This window comes from Maylandia zebra, linkage group LG9 (assembly GCF_041146795.1).
Source record: "Maylandia zebra isolate NMK-2024a linkage group LG9, Mzebra_GT3a, whole genome shotgun sequence".
NCBI lineage: Eukaryota > Metazoa > Chordata > Actinopteri > Cichliformes > Cichlidae > Maylandia > Maylandia zebra.
Genome location: NC_135175.1, coordinates 11,947,032 through 11,966,485, shown reverse-complemented (window position 1 = coordinate 11,966,485; position 19,454 = coordinate 11,947,032). Strand labels below are relative to the sequence as shown.

Sequence of the window (19,454 nt, the reverse complement as noted above, 5' to 3'; positions counted from 1 at the left end):
AGAAAAACATAGATTTTCATTTGATAAAATATTCAAATTAATTGCAACTTTGCTATAAATATATATATATATATAGCAATTTTTTATTTTTTATTTTTAGATGGAGAAATTTGACTATTTCTCATTATACTGCCTTATGTACAAACAGGTAGGAAAAGAAAGGTTGTGGGCACCCTGAAAACCAAACACCCTACCCCCCCCCCCAACAAGCTACTGCCTTCTGAACATGGTACATCTGAAGGCACTGACATTTCCATTCAGAGGGTCTGTCTGTGTTGGCCCTGTGACAGGCTGGCGACCTGGCTGCTGGGATGGGCTTCAGTGGAACATAAACAAGCGGACACGCGATGGTTTTACCGTCGTTGTTGCTAACGACAACGCATAAAAACAGGCGCTTGTCCGTCCGTAGTGTGGTTATATATAAGAGAAAGAGAGAACTTTACTACAGTGACATCAGAACCATGAAGAAATATTGCCGTAAACAGTTTATTTTGCGACACCACGAAACAAACGATAGCGTAAAATGAAATAGACGTTTTTGTATATATCGTTGTATCGAACAGCCCTACGGTGGATTCACACCTGCAGGTGCACATAGGAAATACTTGCCATATTCCACAGGACTTAATTATCAGCACTGCTTGAAATTGTGTTCAGGTGCTGGTGACGAAGAGGTACAACGTGAACTGGAAACATTTGGGGATCCTGATCTGTTCAGCAGAGAGAGTTTTATTAATGCTCCCCAAGGGCAGATTGCCGAAGCCCTCGCTCCCCCACCTACTCCCTCTCTGACCGAAGAGCAGCAGAAACGTATTGAGCTGAACAGACAGCGGGCCCTGGAAAAGAGGCGCGCACGCCAGCAGCAAATTGGTAAGAATGGCAAAAATGTATCATACAGCTGGGCCACAATATAACAGAAATAATTAATGATTCTGCTACAAAACATCCAGCGAAGGTTCATAAGGATCATCTAGCTTCATTGGTGTATTAACTTTATATGAAAATACAAAAAGCAAAACATTGAATGTACAGTATATTGCCAAAAGTGTTTGCTCATCTGCCCCCACACTCATATGAACTCGAGTGACATCCCATTCACGACGTCCGCCTGTGCAGCTATATCAGCTTCAACTCTTCTGGGAGTGTTTATGGGAGTTTATGACCATTTGTAAGGTCAGACACTGATGTTGAAGGCCTGGCTCCAAATCTCTGCTCTCATTCATCCCAGTGGTGTTCTGGTCAGGACTCCCATGCCAGAGTTCATGTCTTTGTGGACCTTGCTTTGTGCACTGGTGCCCAGTCATGCTGGAACAGGAAGAAGCCATCCCCAAACTGTTCCCTTAAAGTCGGGAGCCAAAATGTCTTTGCATGCTGAAGCATTAAGAGTTCCTTTCACTGGAACGAAGAGACTGAGCCCAACTTCTGAAAAACAACCCCGCACCGAAATCCCCCTGCCACCAAACCTGGAGCTCTGTTGTCCTGGCAACTGCTAAGTTGACTTGTCTATCGGCTTTCCAGATTGAGAACTGTGATCCGTCGCTCCATAGACTGCATCTCTCCTGTTCTAGAGTCCAGTGGCGGCGTGCTTTACACCGCTGTGTCCCATTGCTTTGCGTTGCACTCTGTGATGTAAGGCTTGGACTACAGCTGCTCGGCCATGGAAATGGATTCCACGAAGCTCTCTGTGCACTGTTCTTTAGCTAATCTGGAGACCACGTGAAGTTTGGAGCGATGGACTCCACAGAAAATTAGCAACCTCTGTGCGCCTCAGTATCCACTGACCCCCACTCTGGGATTTTACGTGATCCACCACTTGATGGCTGAGTTGCTGTCGTTCCCAAACACTTCCACTTAGTAGCAGCAGTCTGCATGCCTAGGTGCTTGATTCTATACAGCTGTGGAAGTTACTGGATCACCTGAATTCAATGATTTGGATGATGGGTGGTGAGTGAATACTCCTTACAATATAGTGAAGTGGATCTAGTGTATATATCCACCAGAAACCCTGAAGGTCGAGTGACGAGTTCCCGTATTGCACAGTTCGTCCAAACCACCAGAGATTCCTCACATTAGTGTGGAGTTTGGTAATAAGAGGCAAAGCATGTAGAAAACATTGATTTCTTTACTGCCTGTCTGATGTCAGCTTCAATTAGGCGTAGTATTTTTGTTTTTGCCTTACACTTGTGATCCAAACTGTTTTTACTTCCTCTTTAGTTAAAGCGGAGCCAGCTGTCTGCGATCTATTGTCTACAAATCTTTAACAGTGACATTAAATCGTTCTTCAGGGTCCTCATTTACCGCAGAAATGATGTAATGTGATTTAAATGAGACCCATAGAAAAGAAAATGACCTGTTGATCGGTCTCTATTATGAGCCTTCACCCATAAAAATGTGTTTACAGTTTATAACACTAGATGGTGATATGAGACCGTTTCCATTGTATTACCCGAGCATGATTTACTCATCGACTTTAAACTTTCACATTTTAGTCATTAGTCCTCCTTAAGAGGAGCCAATCCACCCCCCCCCCCCTTTTTTTTTTCTGTCCAGTATAGAAACTAAACAGCTGACATCGTTCGGGTAGTGTAGCTTCCAGAGATCTGAAGTTAACGTGAACTCTGGAGGGCAGTCAAAAGCTTAATTTTTTATAATGCAACATACTATTATTTACATACATATTATTTTAATAAGCAGTTTCAGGGTTCGTGCTGTTTTAATGAGTGTTCGATGGAAAACGTCACTGAAGGAATTTGTACTCTTGAGTCACATGACAGTAAATAATTTCGAGTATGTGTACATAACACAGGCTAATGTTTAAAACTATGATTATTATTTTGCTAGCTATCAAACTTGCTGGAGAAATGATTGAAATGCACTGAGTGTGATAGAGTACGGCAGTGCTAGCACAGCAGTTAGTTATGGCATGGTGATTTATGCAGTGTGCTTTAAACTTGGCTAACATTACTTAGCAGTAGCAGTAATATTAGTGACTTCACTCAAGTGAAAGCTTTAATCGTTAGTCCGACACTTAACTAGCCAACTTAAGCCTTAAAGAAAAACTGGTAAAAAGAGGGACTGATGCATGTGGGCACAAAGAAGCCATTTCTTGTGCTGCTGAAGTTCCCTGGCTTTCATTCAAAATGTGTTTATCGTGAGCACCGACACATTAAACCATTTAAAAATTATAAATGGCTTTAAGCTCACATTGATGCCTGTGGGGCTCTATCAGCCACGGAGACGACAGACACATTTTAGTGTTTTAATGAATGAATGTTTCATACTTTAAGGCTGCCTGTTTATTTAAGGGAGATGAACAATACATTATTATTTGACATAATTCTATGACAGGTGATGGACTGAATAAATAGATTTTAGGTCGATGTTTGTGCGTTTTTAAAGTCTTATATGTTGAATTGAACTGAGTGTGTCATCTGTTCAAAGCCTCCCGTCAGTGCTGTTCTCCATGCCTGTCTTACTGTACATGGTGTTATTAGCACAAACACTTTAAAGCTGATCATTTAGGACTGTAACAATAATCCAGAGAGCAATGTAGTCAAACATCTCACAGTTAGTTTTATTGGGAATGAACTTTGACCTGTTAGGCCCCCAGGGCTTTTCTGAGCTTCCTGCTCGAAAATGAAGAGGCCAAAATAAATGGAGTATTTCTCTGCAATTACAAACTCTGTGTAAACAGTCTTGGTATCAAAATAAAGCTAACGCTTGTGAGCTGTCATCAGAGGGGTAAATATTACTGCAGATGTTACTATGTCAAAGTTACTGGGACTCAAACATAGAAAAAAATGATTATTTCCCTCACCTAATTTTTAAAAGTATTTTATAGCTTATATGCTATAAAATATACTTTGGGTCACATTTAACTCCAGAAAATCATAAATCAAAATATGGATGTTACCTGTCCACAGATTCATGGTGATGTAACTGCTCTTTTAACTGTTTGGTGTTTGTAGAAATGGTTTACAGCTGAGATTCAGAGGCTTCTGTGGACACTCATGTCTGCACTTATATTTCTGACCTCGTGTTATAACCGATTAAATGTGATCTCCTCTCTTTTCCCCCATTTTTGGTGGTGTGGGTGCTTAACTAGTTAAAGTACCAAACATCTGTCTCCTGTTGTTGTGTCACGTAGGAAAGAAGCATCAATATCTGATGAGCAGACTTGTTCATTTGTGCAGATTTCTTCTTTTGTGTGGTTGTTTTTTCCAAGTGGAGATGAGCATCTCTAACAAGTTGATTTGTTCACATTTGCACATCTGCATTTTTGAGAGAAATGAGTTTTTTGAGTTTGTGCACTATATGCATATAAGACAACCATTTCCTTTTTCAGTATTTTTGTGTGGTGCATTTTTCTCTGTTTTAACAAAAGAGGAACAAAGAACATTTAAGTCAACCTAAGACGATTTGTTTTAATTTTTACATGGTCTTACTGAGGTGATGCAAAGTGGAACATGCAAACTGTTTTTTTGGTAATGTGCTGGAAAAGCTTGATAATGGACCTTGAAAGTGCTTAAAGTGCTTAAATTTGACCCTGAACAATGAGTTTGAACCCTGCAGTTTACAGTTTCATTTTTCATTATCTCAGCTTTGCCTGTCTTTTATAAATCGTAGTAGACTGAGTGTGTCTGTGTTGACTGAAACCATCACTGTTTCTAATTCTCAACCCTTTCAGGCCCTTCAGCCTCTCAGACTGCTGACATGTTAGGAGACAAACCTCCAGCTGCATCCTCACCAAATGTCATCAAAGGTTCTACTGATGGAGATGAAACTGTAGAAGATCCTGACCTCGAGCCTTCCAACAACACCTCCACGCAACAAACCAGCCCGCTTCCCCCCAAAGACTCTGAGCCCGCTGAGGCTGAGACCGGCCTCAGCCCTGAGCAACAGCTCAGCAACGACTGTGTAGAGGGGGATTAAAGTTCACGTGCAGCAGTTTCTGCTGAAAAGCTTTGGCAGTGAGCAGATTTAAAGGTTTCCCAATGTTCGTGCCTGCTCATTCGAGTAATGTTGTGCATTTCTGGTGGTTTATATCTTGAGCACATGTTCCTACTGTGACGTCAGCTTTGGGTTAGCAAAGACATTTATAATCAATGGAAATAAATGTTTTTCTTATTTTTAAAAGTCCAAATCCTAAACGTATTTACCATGTGTTGGTATCTGTTACAGAAAAATATTTGAACTGATCCACAGTTCCTGCTCTGATGCATCTTCTTTCTCCAGTTTCACTATTGGCAGAATTTTGGTTGCAAACATGTTTCTATAAAAGGCCTCTGTGTGTGTGTAGTATGTGAGCTGTCAACTGACCATCACCCTCTTCCAAGCATTAAGTGCTCGTTCAATTATGAACAGTTCTTTCTTAAGCTACTGCAGGGACATGAAACGCAACACGATGAAGTGGCTCCATCTGCGCTAATGAAAACACCATTTTTAATTACAGGCCACTGCACACATATTGAAATAGTTATGTACAGTTCATATTTCTGTTGGTAGTTCTAGAAAACAATCTTAAAATCCACAAACCAAAAAACGCTTCTGATTATTTACCAGTTCAAACAATAAAAATGTCCTTGGTGTTGGTGTCTTCTATACAGGCTCTTGATATACAAACTATAAGATAAATACATCCTAGTTTTATACATCACTTCCAACACAACCAACCTCAGGTGTATTTCATTACTCTACGGGTTTATTTTAAAGTCTGCTAATGAGTGACATGAAGTTTTATCAGTCCGGTGACCTGTCCAGGGCGTATCCTGCCTCTCACCCTATGACAGCTGGGACAGATTCCAGGACGTGCAGAAGAAAATGGACGAGTGGACGTTTTATCATCTCCAGAACAATACTCGTGCTGGGTTTTGTATGAAGTGGTCACAGGTAGTACAATATGTGTGAACTCACCAAAAATGGTTCTATAACACAAGACATTTAATTTACACAAGACATTGATCCCACCAGTGAGATATTGAGATCACTGGTGCTGAGAGAAAAGCCTTTTGTTACCAGACTTCTTTAACCTGCTGCAGTTGACTAGTTTCCTGCAGGATTGAACCACATTTGCAGTGAGTACTAGGTCTTGTCAAAGTAACTGCTGACACTTCACTGGCATTAACACGTTCCCTATCCTCCTTACAACTAAGTTTAACTTGATGTGATTTTAAAAACTAACTTTTACAAAACGTATCCACTGATTCGGTTTGACTCTGGTTTCTAAAAAGATGGCGGGACATGTTTTTACTTAATATTGTGTTTGCTTTCCTGTGACTTCACACACTCGTGTGGTTTGTCCACACACAATCTGGAGCTACAAGAATGACCTGGATGACTCAGCACGAGTGATCTTCAATGATCACCGTTCTGTTAGCGCACAGCGTGCAGTTCTCACAAGTGTCTGCTTGGAGGTAAAGCTGGGCTACAGCGTTTCTATGCTGTTGTTGCCGGGAGGCGTGAAGCCCTTTCCAGATCCATCAGAGCCAACTCTCTGATTTCTTCCAGAATAGAGTACAGACTGGGAGTTTTGCTCTGACGAAACTCTCTTTCCTCTTTGGAGAGTTTGGGGCGCCGGGCTGTCTTCTCCTGAGCCAGCGCCTCTTCATTCTGACGCACCACCTCTTTGACCAGCTGACTGCGGCCCTGAGGGCTGGGCTGCTGGGACTTGGCACTGTGGTGAGGCTTGTTGCTGATGACCTCGAGGTTTAGACGGTCAGCGTGGCAAGTTGAAGAGTGGACAGAAATACGAACCTGAAGAGAGCAGAGAACGTAAGTCACAGTATTCCTCAGTTCGATCACTACACAGTAATGGCACCTACTGAAAATAGTCTAATGGAATGCTATGCAAAGACAGGCCCACTTAAGGTTTGTGACGTAATATATAACAGCAGTCCTCTCAGCACTGTGCGCAGCGTCACAGCTAAGTAGACAGTGGTGTAGAGTGGAGAAGTTTCCGACTGTGCCACAATTTTGTTCATAAATAGGATAAATTGGATACGTATGTTACACACACGTATCCAATGTAACAAACGTTCATCCATCCGTACACGAACTTTCTTTACTGTGCTTTCTAACATTCACACGACGTGGAGACTGGAGCAGAGGGGGAGAAAAACATTCATTAACACTGTGACCTCGGTCAAGTGTCACAGTGAGGTTGTTGTTTTGTTGATTTGTTTGTTGAATATCATCATCATCTCTTTGTTTGATATGATCATAGCTTGACAGCAGTCAATGCTGTGGTGGACAACTTGTGTTTGGGCTAATGTTTCTTTCTATCTTGTTTTGGCCACATGTGTCATCCATCATCATCCATCAGTAAGCTATGTTGTTAGCATTGCCTTTGCCCTTTGACATTTATGACCCCAGGATAAGTCCATGAAAGAAAGAAAAGATGTTGATAACAGTGGAAGCAGCAGTACTCTGTCACTTTTTCATGTCTTAAAGCCAAAGATGTGAGAATAACACACCGTTACTTCAGTTTCTTTTTGTTAGCTAACCTTAGGGTAATGTTTCCTGCTCTTTTTGCTTAAATCACATGCACTTATTCCTCACAATCATCGTGTGTAACATGCCTGAACTTAATATAACTTGACGCCAGTGATGGGCAGCAACGCATAATTAGATTACTTTTTTCAAGTAACGAGTAAAGTAAGGGATTACTGTTGCAAAAAAGGTAATTAGATTACTGTTACTGTCCCGTAAACACGCTGCTCTACTGTGTTACTAAACCGTGAGTTTGTTTGCAAGAGTGTCTCATGACAATGACATAAGTGCATGCGACGTTTGTGGTAACAAACGTGTGCAGAGCAACAATGGATCATTTATCGAGTGCGAGAGAGAGAGTGCGACCGTGCAGCGTTTAAAGGCGTTTATGTGAAAACAATTACCGCCCACTGTCATTTTTTATCTCCCTTTACAAAAAGGTTTGTGTAGAAACGCCACAAACTGGAAGCATTACATTTCTTGTCTTGGAGGAGAGCCTCCCCCCCCCCACACTTATGTTTTTGTTTTCATATAATATTTAAAAACAATAAACTGAATAACTTTAAATGATTTATTTTCAGGAATCATTTTCGTCTCATTCATCTTACTGACGTTTTGTTACCTTGAGATTAGCTAACAAAGCAGCAACCACACAACACTTTATCACAACAAGATCATAAAACGTCTCTTAATGTTGGACCACAAAAGATCCAGTAGTCGTATGAACCTGTGATTCATATACACTCATGCATATATATTTGGAATCGTCGCCTTTAGGCGCTGCATTGCTGGAAACCTTCTAAAATGATTGATTAGCGTTTTCTGTGACTTACGGTGATGTGGTCAAACAGTTTGAAGGTGGAGGTGCCACAGCTGGAGGTGGTGGTAATGCGGTCCGGGTATTTTCGCACAGTGCCACCCTGCCAATCACAGCTGCCGTCCTGTCCCGCTACCACCACCAGGCCCTCTTTGTTCTTCAGATACACAGGCCCCCTCACACCATACCTGTGAACAACATGGCTGTGGTCAGAGGCAGCCTTACTTACTCAGTGATATTACTCAACCTGCTTTGCGCCCTGTGATTTTAATCATTACATGGATTCTACAGCCTTCTCAAAATGACCACAGGTTACATTTTAATAAACTGTTAATATTGCATATCCCTGTAACACCACAAGCATGGAGAACACTGATGTTATTAAATTACACTTTCCTTGCAATAAACAAGCAGCAACCTCCAGAGGTTAGCTAAGCTAACGTAGAAGTGCCACAAACACAAGGCTGGCTCCAAAGCACCGTCCCTCCCCACAGACTCAACTTCAGCAATGCAATTAACTTATTTAAAGCCTGGTAGAGAAAAGATTCGGGGTTTTAGCCGATTTTCCCTGCTCACAATAAATGTTTAAGGAATTAGTTTAGTAAATTTATACAATTTAAAACTCATTTTGAGGTTTTTTAAGAGAAAATAAAACTAGCGTGTATACTGTTAAATATACATTGATTAGCGTGCAATTACATCTTCCAACAAATTCATTCATTGTCATAAACTTTGAATTCGTCTATTAAAAATACACGAGTGGTTGGCCGTCTGTGAGCTGCTGTACAGCTCCATTAAACAAAGGAAAAGAAGAAGACTGCAGAACAAAACACAGGACTGAAGGTTCTTACTCTGGGATAAACACCAAGACACCGTTGTCTCGAATGGAGTAGACAACAGCGTCAGCCACACAGCACGGGTCTGTCTGAGGGTCTCGTTCTCTGAAAAACAGACACTGAAACAGTGCTGTGGATCGCATTTGGGCTGCCTGTGCTGCCTGCAAATGAAACACAGACGTCAGCACAGCTTCTGTTAATAGAGTAAGAGGTGAATCATTGAAAAACACAAACAATAAAACACCCCTGACCCTGTTCTTGCTGTTGACATGGTGAGCCATTTCCTCCACTTCTTTGTTACTGGCTGGTGCTTTACCAGATACAACGCCCCTCTGCATGTGCAGGGCTGCGGTAAGAAGGCGGTGCACGACAATGTCTGCGTACCGACGGATGGGTGAGGTAAAGTGTGTGTAGCGATCCAGAGCCAGACCTACGACAACGAAGCAAATATCAGCACGTTAGCCTTCTTTCTAGTTCTCAGTCGAATAATTCTTCACAAACAACAGACGTTGGACAAGTGTGTGCAGACGTGTGATGGATGGACTGACCCACAGTCACACTGAAACTCTAGTGCAGCCAATAAAAGCTGTGCAGCGGTATCGTACCATAATGGTAGTATTGGTCTTGAGGATGAGCACCAGTGGAGAAGTACAGAGCCTGTGACATAGCAGTGGTGGCCATCATTCTGAACAACCTGTTCACCAAGGGGTCCTGTGGGTCCACAGCTCGGTCCAGTGAGGCAGCTAAAGCCTTGTTGGACCTGAAGGAACAGAGCCAGAAACCAGGGATGAGTGAGGCCTCTCATCTCAGCAGTCAGTGACACAAAGCTACTTGCATCACCATGTCTCTTGTCCTGGGACCGGTTCTGCTGTTGGTTTAACCCCCCCCCCCCCCCCCCCCACAATCCTCCAACCGCACATTCATATTTTGTTTTCAAACTCCATTGCAGTTCATTCCACGCCTCAGATCCTCAGACCTTTTGTAAACAGTTAAACAAATAAAAGTTAACTGTAATAGATTACAGGTTGTAATTAAATAAATCACTGCCTCTTTTAAAAAACAGAAAAACAAACCATCTTTAATTATTTGAGTTGTTTGTTTTGTTCCCGTGTGAGAATATTCAACACTGCTCTCTGTGCAAAACGGGTTTAAAAGCATAAACAGCTGTGGGATCCTGTTTGTCCGGGATTTGAACCGGGGAACAAACTGCGGCAGGATCAGCGTTGTGCCGAGGTCGGCATCGCCGACAGCATGTGTTCCCCCTGCGTGGCGAGCGTTCGCTGGGCACGGAGTGTGGATCCAGGTTACGCCGCCTCCATTACAAACAGTCAGACGTGGAAGTAGTGATGTTTTAGTTTTGTAAAAAAGTGAAACCTGAGTGTCGTTACATTACCATTCAGTTTAAGGGTTACAACAGAAAATGAAATATTTATTGTCCTCTCGTGGTATCAGACGGGATTATTTTAACAAACGAAGGACATTTTGCCTGATAATTATATTTATCCTGTAACTTTACTGTGTAAAGAGCTAAAACCTCCAAAGTTTCAGGAGTAGTTAGTCGTTATAAGAAGTGTTTGTGAACTGAAAATCAAGAATGTGGGATCCTGTTTGTCCGTGATTTGGACAGCCCAGCGTGTGCTCCTGACGCAGGGGAAACTAATTCTGTCGGGGAGACCGACCTTGCCACGACAGCTGTTGTGAAGCTGAAGCCAAAGGCAAGATATGCTTCATCATATGTTCTAGTCTTTGGTTTGGAAGCATATTTGGCTTCAACCTCAACCTGAGCTGAAGGAACATGTCTTCTTCTTGTCTGACTGCTCATGTGACACCTGAGTGTGTCCCCGTGTTATCAAACATTTCAGGTTCACACACTTGTGTGTCTGAACATGATGTGCGTTGGACTACAATATGCATTTCCTCAGTTTCTATACTGAACAGTCAAAAACATTACCTGGTGTCAATGGTGAAACCTTTGGCCTTTGCAGTGTCCACCAGCTGGTTGAATAGCTCCTGTTGTGGTGGTGGGTGACACCTTAGAAGGGCCTGGTTGGGGAAAGCTTCCTGGATCTTGCGGGCCACCCAGTGGTTGGCGTAAATCATGCACTCTGCCACGGTCTCATGGACCTCCAGGGGCTGACGAGGGACCAGGGCCGTAATGTTCCTCTCCTCATCCAGCTGGGCACCCACCTGAAAAGGGAAAATGCTTCTAACGTGACTTCAATGAAAAAGAATATGAAAATGCATCAGTGGGCCACATTTTACTACAGTTTACTTTAACTCAGTTGAACATGCACCATTCCACCGGAACAAATGCTGCACGGAGAACCAAATGTGAATGAATCTCAACCTGAAAACAGTCTACTGTCTTTCCTACGTTCAGCTCTCTATCATACCAGTAAGAACACATATCCCTAACAGGCACACAGCTCTGCTCATGGGCACAGAAACTCCACCGATCTGCTGTTCATGCTTTTTGTTTATAGTGGACAGCCAATCAGAGTTTAAGTTAGCTCAAAGGAAATGTGCCTTAAAGAGAGAACAAAACTTTTCTCAGACTAAGGATGAACTGAGGGGACCCAAAGCACTTCAGCAGGAACCAAAAGAAGCCAGAAAGTTTGGATTTGAACACAGTTTTGGCTGTTTTATATAATAGATCAAGATGAAACATCTGTTGTCCTTATCCTTCAGGACAACAGATGTTTCACCAGCGGTCAATAATCCAGCTTTGTCAAGATAAGAACTTGATTTTTGGGTGGCAGCTCAATCATTAAACACACTTTTAGAAATATATTGGTTTTTCCACTATCCCAGAAGCAACCCGAGAGAATCATTTTTACTTCATATCAATATTCTGTGTGCGTACAGCCATAACAGGAATGCAATAACTGAATAATAAATAAATCCAAGACATCCTATTAGAGAGCATCTTATAGAACAACAGGAATTGTCCATATGAGGTTTTAACAGATGGCCGACCAGCCGCTGTAGATAAATGGCTGTGATCTAATGTGAAAACTGTCAGTGGTTTCACAGTGGAGTGCTTGGTTTCTTTATTCCAATATTCTCACTGAAATGACTTTCTGATAAAATGTTTTCTGCTGAGGAACGTGTTCTGCTTAGACGCCTGATTTTAAAAATAACGTCTCTATTAGACCGTACTATAATTTATTATCGATGAAAAGAAATATATGGTATCCATCTGTAATTCTGTAAATAACACAGCAAAAAACCAAACTAAACATAAAGACCTGGAAGACTCCTGCGTCTAAATTCATTCAGTTATTGTACTGAGTCCTGAACATGTTAGAAATATGGTATCTAAGCAGATTCTTACTCTGGATGGCATTACCTTGGCCTCCAGTAACGCTGTGAGGAACCTTGGAGTCATGTTTGACCAGGACATGTCCTTCAATGCACATATTAAACAAATATGTAAGACTGCGTTCTTCCATTTGTGCAACATCTCTAAAGTTAGAAATATCCTGTCTCAGAGTGACGCTGAAAAACTAGTTCATGCATTTATTACTTCCAGGCTGGACGACTGTAATTCATTATTATCAGGATGTCCAAAAAACTCGCTGAAAAGCCTTCAGCTGATCCAAAATGCTGCAGCAAGAGTCCTGACAGGGACTAGAAAGAGAGAGCAGATTCCCTTCATTGGCTTCCTGTTAAATCCAGAATTCAAAATCCTGCTCCTCACATACAAGGTCTTAAATAATCAGGCCCCATCTTATCTTAATGACCTTGTAGTACCATATCACCCTATTAGAGCACTTCGCTCTCGCTCTGCAGGCCTACTTGTTGTTCCTAGAGTATTTAAAAGTAGAATGGGAGGCAGAGCCTTCAGTTTTCAGGCCCCTCTTCTGTGGAACCAGCTTCCAGTTTGGATTCAGGAGACAGACACTATCTCTACTTTTAAGATTAGGCTTCAAACTTTCCTTTTTGCTAAAGCATATAGTTAGGGCTGGACCAGGTGACCCTGAATCCTCCCTTAGTTATGCTGCAATAGACCGTGGCAGCTGGGGGATTCTCATGATGACGCCGAACATCATCATCACCTCTTTGTCATCATTATCACTGACTACATGTTTATAGACCAATCTCCATTTAATCATTAGTTATCATTAATCCCTGGCCCTTTTCCACAGGTGTCTTTTGACCTGATTTCCTCCCCTCGGCTGTATGAAGTGTTTCGGGGTGACTGATACTGAATTTTCTAACCATGATGTCATCTGACAAAATGACCAAACACAGAGGTTAAGTCAAACTTTCACTTAGACAGAAGCTTAGAAGGGAGAATCTTCTGCAGCTGAAATGTGCGAGAAAGATAGTGGTTCCAGTTTTTAATGTGCAGAATGGATTTCTCTCCACTGAAGCTATGTGCACGGTTTACTTTGTTTGATTCACTTCAGATTCATTGAATCATTTTGTGTCGTATGTTAGACGTCAGTAATGACGATGTGTTAGGGTTAGACACTCAGCTATAACATGCTTACGCTTTCAATTAAGAACATGAACCTTAAATGTTTGCAGTCTTTATTTATATAGTCTTACTGTTAAGTACACACATTACCAAAACACACAAAATACTCTATGAAGATACAAGAAACCAATCATACCTCCACTCCTTCCAGCTCCAGCGCTCCTCCTCTGTCCCTCTTTGCCCGAAGATGTCTGGCTACATGTGTGAGCATCTCAAGTGCCTCAGTGAGTTGAGCTAGCTTAGAACCCTTTTCCTGAGGACCCAGGTTGGCCAGTTCCGCTACCTCAACCTGTTCTCCGTTGAGGAGCGCCTGAGCCAGCTCGTAGTGGAGCTGATAGGAGGAGCGGATGAGTGTACGACCATACCAGACCTCTTGGACTTCAAGGGATTCTGCGTCAAGCTCCCAAAGCACGCTCATTGCATACCTGAATTTGAAAGTGTCAGTTACACAACTAGCATGCATTTTAAGCATATGAAAATGAAACGTGTGATGGGAAGTCTACTAACCTGTCAGCACCTCCCAGCAGTGAGCAAAGGTCTGCGCTGAGAATAGCAGGCAGCATGTCGTACCTGCGGTCTGCCAGGTAGTAGGTTGTAGCCCTTAAGAAGTGACATAATAAATATAAAAAGGCAATGAGATCAAAGCAGCAGCTTTATCATCTTCTTTCTAATCAAAAGTGAGACATAATTTGAAAATAAGTACTAAATATTCAGAGTTTGTTCCACCTTTGTCATTTTCATCCTTCTGTTTATTAATAAGTCAGGAAGGATGAAATAAATAAGCAAAATGTTTTTCTTATGATTTAATAAATATTCCCCATTTTCTGAAATAGAATTTAAGGCTTCAAACCACAATCATGAGATTTTAATTTACTTCTTTAAAGTGTGGAGGCGAGCTGGACAGGTGGGTGATCTGCACGCTGCTTTGTGGACAGCTATGAAATGTAAAATGGAATTTTAGAGTAAGTCAGAGAGAAAGCAGAGGACCAAAACTACATTAAAAATCACAACATAAAAAATATATAGTAAGATTTCAGTATTATTTTATAAGTGCACGTTGTTAACAGTCTACACGGAGTTTCTCTCCTCACTCGGCTCTCAATCATCTTCTGTACATGCTGCTGCTGCTGCTGCTGCTGCCTTTAAAAAACGACATGCACTTCATGGACCTTCTTACTAATTTATCTGCAGACTACACTTTATCAGATACATTTTATTAGCACTGGGTTAGACACTTCTGCCTTCTGAACACTCCTTTCTTCACTTCCAAGACTCAACAAGGTGCTGAAAGAATTCCGTAGAGATTTTGGATTATAGCGAGATTACACCGAGATGACAGCAGAATGCATTTGCTGCAGATTTGTCGGCCGTTCAGCTGTGACACAAATTTTTTTGGGCTGCTTCCCTGTCACATGGTGTCATCGCTGCATGTTCCCAGGAAGGAAAATTTGTGGAGATCAAGTGCAAGCATTACTTTTGCAGCCCCGACCTTCACTTCATTTACTGCAGATATTTTAAACTCAGTTTTATTCATTTGTACAATACAGCACAAAATAAATAAATAAATCAGAACATGTGCATATATCTGGACATAAACACAGATGAATATCTTCTTGTTCTATTACTGTGGTTCAACTGTCTTGTATCATCATCCTCTTTATTAATAAGATGCACTGAAAGCCAATTATAGACAAACCATTAACATCAGGTACTCAAGGTCACATGCCATCATGTGACCTCCGGTGTTTTCCTGACACCCGTAACTGTACAAAGGGGATCTGAAAACAAATGATGTGTGACACACTGTTCTTTACTTCTACCACTCAGTAGAATAAAACTAATTTAGTTGGAAGCGGACTCATTTTTCCTTTTTTTGCTGCATGACCTTCTGGTTGAATGTTGTGTACAAGTATGGCTGCCATGTCCCGTAGTAATATATGTTTATGAAGGCCACAGTGAAAATCACTCAGGCTTTCCCACAGCGGAAACATTCCCCTGTCCTGTTAATGGCATCGTACTCAAAATGAGCACAAGTTCTTCGTAACAACATGGACCACTGTGTTCTGTGTGTAGCAGTTCTCTACTGTGAGAACCCCAACCACCTTTTAGCACGACCAGCATTCGTCCATTCGCACACATATTCATACAGCGCGTTAGTCTATACCTTTAAGCATTTTCTCTCACATGCACACTCACACTAACGGATGCATCCAGGGAAATTTGGGGGTTAAGTATTTTGTGCAAGGTGACTTTAACATGAAGCCCGAAGGCACCAGGGATTGAACCAACAATGTGCTGACCATTGGTTCAATTCCTGGTGCCAGTGATACTTTCAAAGCCATCATGGACCCTGTGAAGTCCTTCTACATGTGATTAAATGATAGACATTTAAGGCTTAATGCTTCACATCAGACACGAGCCTTATTTAAGGTGGCCCTCTGTGTTATTTATAATTGCGCTACAAGGCATGCTGCTGATGCAACATTAATTCAGGCAACAACTTTCTTGCCTCTTTGTACTTCTGAAAGTTCCTCTGAACACTTATGCAAGATGCTGTAATTTTCTTTTATCCTTTTATATCCCACCTACTCTACCCAACCACTCCAACCAGTTCCTCACCTTGAACGTGCCTCCAAGTCTGTGAGCGAACCCTCTTTGACAAAGTGAGTGACATCAGCAATGTGAACTCCCAGCTCCAGCCTTCTGTTGGGGAGCTTGTGTACAGACAGCGTGTCGTCTACATCTTCACAGCCGCGTGGATCGATGCTGAACACCAGGCGACTGTCCCTAAGATCCCGCCGCTCTGCCACCTCAGAGGGGTCTACCGTCCACGGCTTCTCCAGAGAGTTGACCGGCATCTCTCTCAGCTGATGGCAGACGGACAGGCACAGCTAAACAGCCGCATAGTCTTTTGAACTTTTCACATTTTGTTATGATTCTATACAAAACATTAATAATAATAATAATAATAATACATTTTATTAAGCGCCTTTCAAAACACTCAAGGACACTTTACACAAAGACAAAGCAAAACAGTGTTTCACTTTCAGTTGCTCCCTTGTCACAAGGGGTCACCACACCTGATAGCTCAGCATCTTTTGATACGGCAGAGTTTTATACCAGATGCCCTTCCAGGCACAACCCTGATTTGTATCTCCGGTTGCAATCGAACCAGTGACATTTTGCCTGCAAGCCAGTGTGTAAACCACTGATGAAAAAAGGAAAGAATGAACTATTCCACATATTTAATGATTCTTTAATATTTTGTTGATTTGATAATAATAATAATAATAATAATGGATTGGATTTATATAGCGCTTTCCAAGGCACCCAAAGCGCTTTACAATGCCACTATTCATTCACTCTCACATTCACACACTGGTGGAGGCAGCTACAGTTGTAGCCACAGCTGCCCTGGGGCAGACTGACAGAAGCGAGGCTGCCATATCGCACCATCGGCCCCTCTGGACAACAATAGCTATATTGCAATCTTTAAAACCTTTGGTTACTATGGTAACTCTCTGATAACCAAGCACTCTCTGATGTGACCAATCACAGAAGCTCTACTGCCACCCCCTTTATAACATAAAAAGTTATGAATGATGTTCCAGTCTATGATAGTGGACTCATCTGTGCTTGTCCTTTGTTACAGCCCATTGCAACCCTTACACTCCTTACAGTGGAAATGCAGTTGTCTTCAGGTGTTGCCTAGGTTTAACTGCCGATTGTCTACACCTGGTGAGGTGTGGCTAAAGGCGTTCCTGAAGTGGTCTAGTCCAATCACCTTCTCCAGGCCAATCAGCATTCATGCTGTGTCCTCGGTTATTCTTCCTTGTACACGCCTCATCTCATCACTCATGCTCCATTCAACCATTCCACCACCAGCTTCCAGGCTCTCGGGGCTCCTGCTCTAATCCTTTTCACAGACGGGGTTCTGTTCCGCTGAGATAGGCCATCTGAGTCTAACGGCAAATCACCTGTTTAAATTCTGTTCATCAGTAAATCAATTTCATTCTTTCAAATAACCTCTCCTTATTAAAATATCTGTACTGTATTTAGTGATGAACAATTGTTAAACTCTGGTGTTTGCTCCCATAATTTCCCTTTTATTTTGACGCTCTCTGCTCTTTCCTCTTTCACCTGATCTCTGACTGCGATTGTTTGGAGGTGAAAACCAAACATCACCTGGGTTTCAGAAAACCAGAGTTACCCTGGTAAGCAACCATTCTCTGTATCTCACTATGGGAGATATAATCTACTTCCAGGTTGTAAGTTCTTTATCCTTAACAAGGTATGGAGCAGGGTAAGCCCACACTAAGGACTGAGTGTGCCAGTGAGGATGCAATAATATCAAAAACGCATAACCTAACAAATGTAATAGATGGTCCTCTGGTGAACTGTGAAGGTCACACTCTCAGTAGCCTTCAACAGCCACACAGACAGATACACTCAACAAAACAGGAACACACAGATGCTTCAATCTATGCAAAGGAGTGCAAGACACAGAAAAGCGCTATATATGGCTACATTTTCAGCAATTTACCGTTTAAAAGTGGGCCCTGCATAAACAGGATGTGGACCAATTGGTGCATTCCCAAAGTAAATGTGATACGAAAGAGTAGCTAAATGCAGTTTAATAAATGGAAAATAATCCTCTCTTATTTAGCTAATCCTGAAGGAAACATAACACATGTGGAACAGAGTTAGGAATGGGTACCGGCAATGTTCCCTCGAAGCTGTGTGTGTGCACAATTGCGCACTGCTGGCACGGTCTCTGCGCACAGAAAATCTGCGTTGCGCACAAAAAAAAAAATCTAACCTGAATTGAAATTAAAATCAATACTTTAACAAGTCTGTTTTGCAGTGTTAGTCAGTGACTGGCTGCTCCCGTATGGGATCCAGCCAGTAATGCGATTCACATTCGTATATACGCAGCTAATCAATGTCGTTGACAGGCTCTGACAGCGTCCTTATGTGCCGACACCGGTGTTTTAGCGAGCAAAGCGGCGTGGCGACGTTTAGTGTGTGTCAGAACAATGAGGCGACTGCTGAGTGTTACAGGTGTTACAGCAGTGACACATCTGCTGCTGTCAGGCCTGCAGGTATCAGGCTGTTGTTCTCCTTCATCTCATAGTTGACAGAAATTATTTTTGGAGTGGCACAAATAATTTGTGTGGCATCAGATTTGATGCAATTTGATGATTGTTCTCTAAATAATTTAAAATGTTTATTTAAAAAAACGCCTTGGCTGCATTTTTAGGTAAACAGCTGCAAAAAACTTTGTTGTTTGCATAACTCAGTTACTTTTTTGAAGAAGTAACTATATAATTAATTACCCAACATTGGTCATTATTTACTGTATTTTGCAGACAGAGTTACAGACTCTCTCCCAGACCACAGACTCATAATACAAGTCAGAGCTTTATGAAAAAAACAACCAAAGAAACTTGTGTTTTCAAAATTGGAGTTCAAGTTATTTTTACTTCCAATAGTGTTAACATGCTACACAGGTCATGAACAAGATTTTTTTGTTTTGTTTTTTTAAATTTTCATTGTAAGTGGGCTAAAATAGTTAATTAAAAGTAGTCTAACATAAATGTAAATGCTGTAATTTTATTATTTTAATAAACCATGTAACTTGCATGGATTCAATGCTGGCGTCACCACAGTGCACACGTCTGCTGTTGCTCACAGTGGTCCAAGGGATCGCTCAGGGAGTTTCTGTGTTCGCTCAGACACATGAAAAATTAGAGGGAACATTGGGTGCGGGTATACCGGATACGGGTGGCTTTTTTTTTTCTTGAGATGTCATACACTTTGGATTCTAGCC

At 41.8% G+C, this 19,454-nt stretch overlaps 1 protein-coding gene and 1 long non-coding RNA gene across 2 annotated transcripts; one reads left to right on the top strand and one right to left on the bottom strand.

Moving 5' to 3' along the window:
* The first annotated feature begins 339 nt into the window (after positions 1 to 339).
* LOC112434429 (uncharacterized) lies at positions 340 to 5,136 on the top strand. Its single transcript, XR_013100073.1, has 2 exons — positions 340 to 870; positions 4,688 to 5,136. It is a non-coding gene; the product is annotated as an uncharacterized LOC112434429 (long non-coding RNA).
* Positions 5,137 to 5,420: 284 nt separating this feature from the next.
* Positions 5,421 to 18,915, bottom strand: LOC112435332 (DIS3-like exonuclease 1). Its single transcript, XM_076888003.1, has 9 exons — positions 16,244 to 18,915; positions 14,132 to 14,224; positions 13,761 to 14,049; positions 11,093 to 11,328; positions 9,747 to 9,901; positions 9,393 to 9,571; positions 9,157 to 9,302; positions 8,322 to 8,493; positions 5,421 to 6,753 (listed from the first exon to the last, which is right to left on the bottom strand). Exons 1-9 carry the CDS (start codon positions 16,480 to 16,482, stop codon positions 6,436 to 6,438), a joined length of 1,827 nt encoding a protein of 608 aa, XP_076744118.1. The 5' UTR covers positions 16,483 to 18,915; the 3' UTR covers positions 5,421 to 6,435.
* Positions 18,916 to 19,454: the final 539 nt, after the last annotated feature.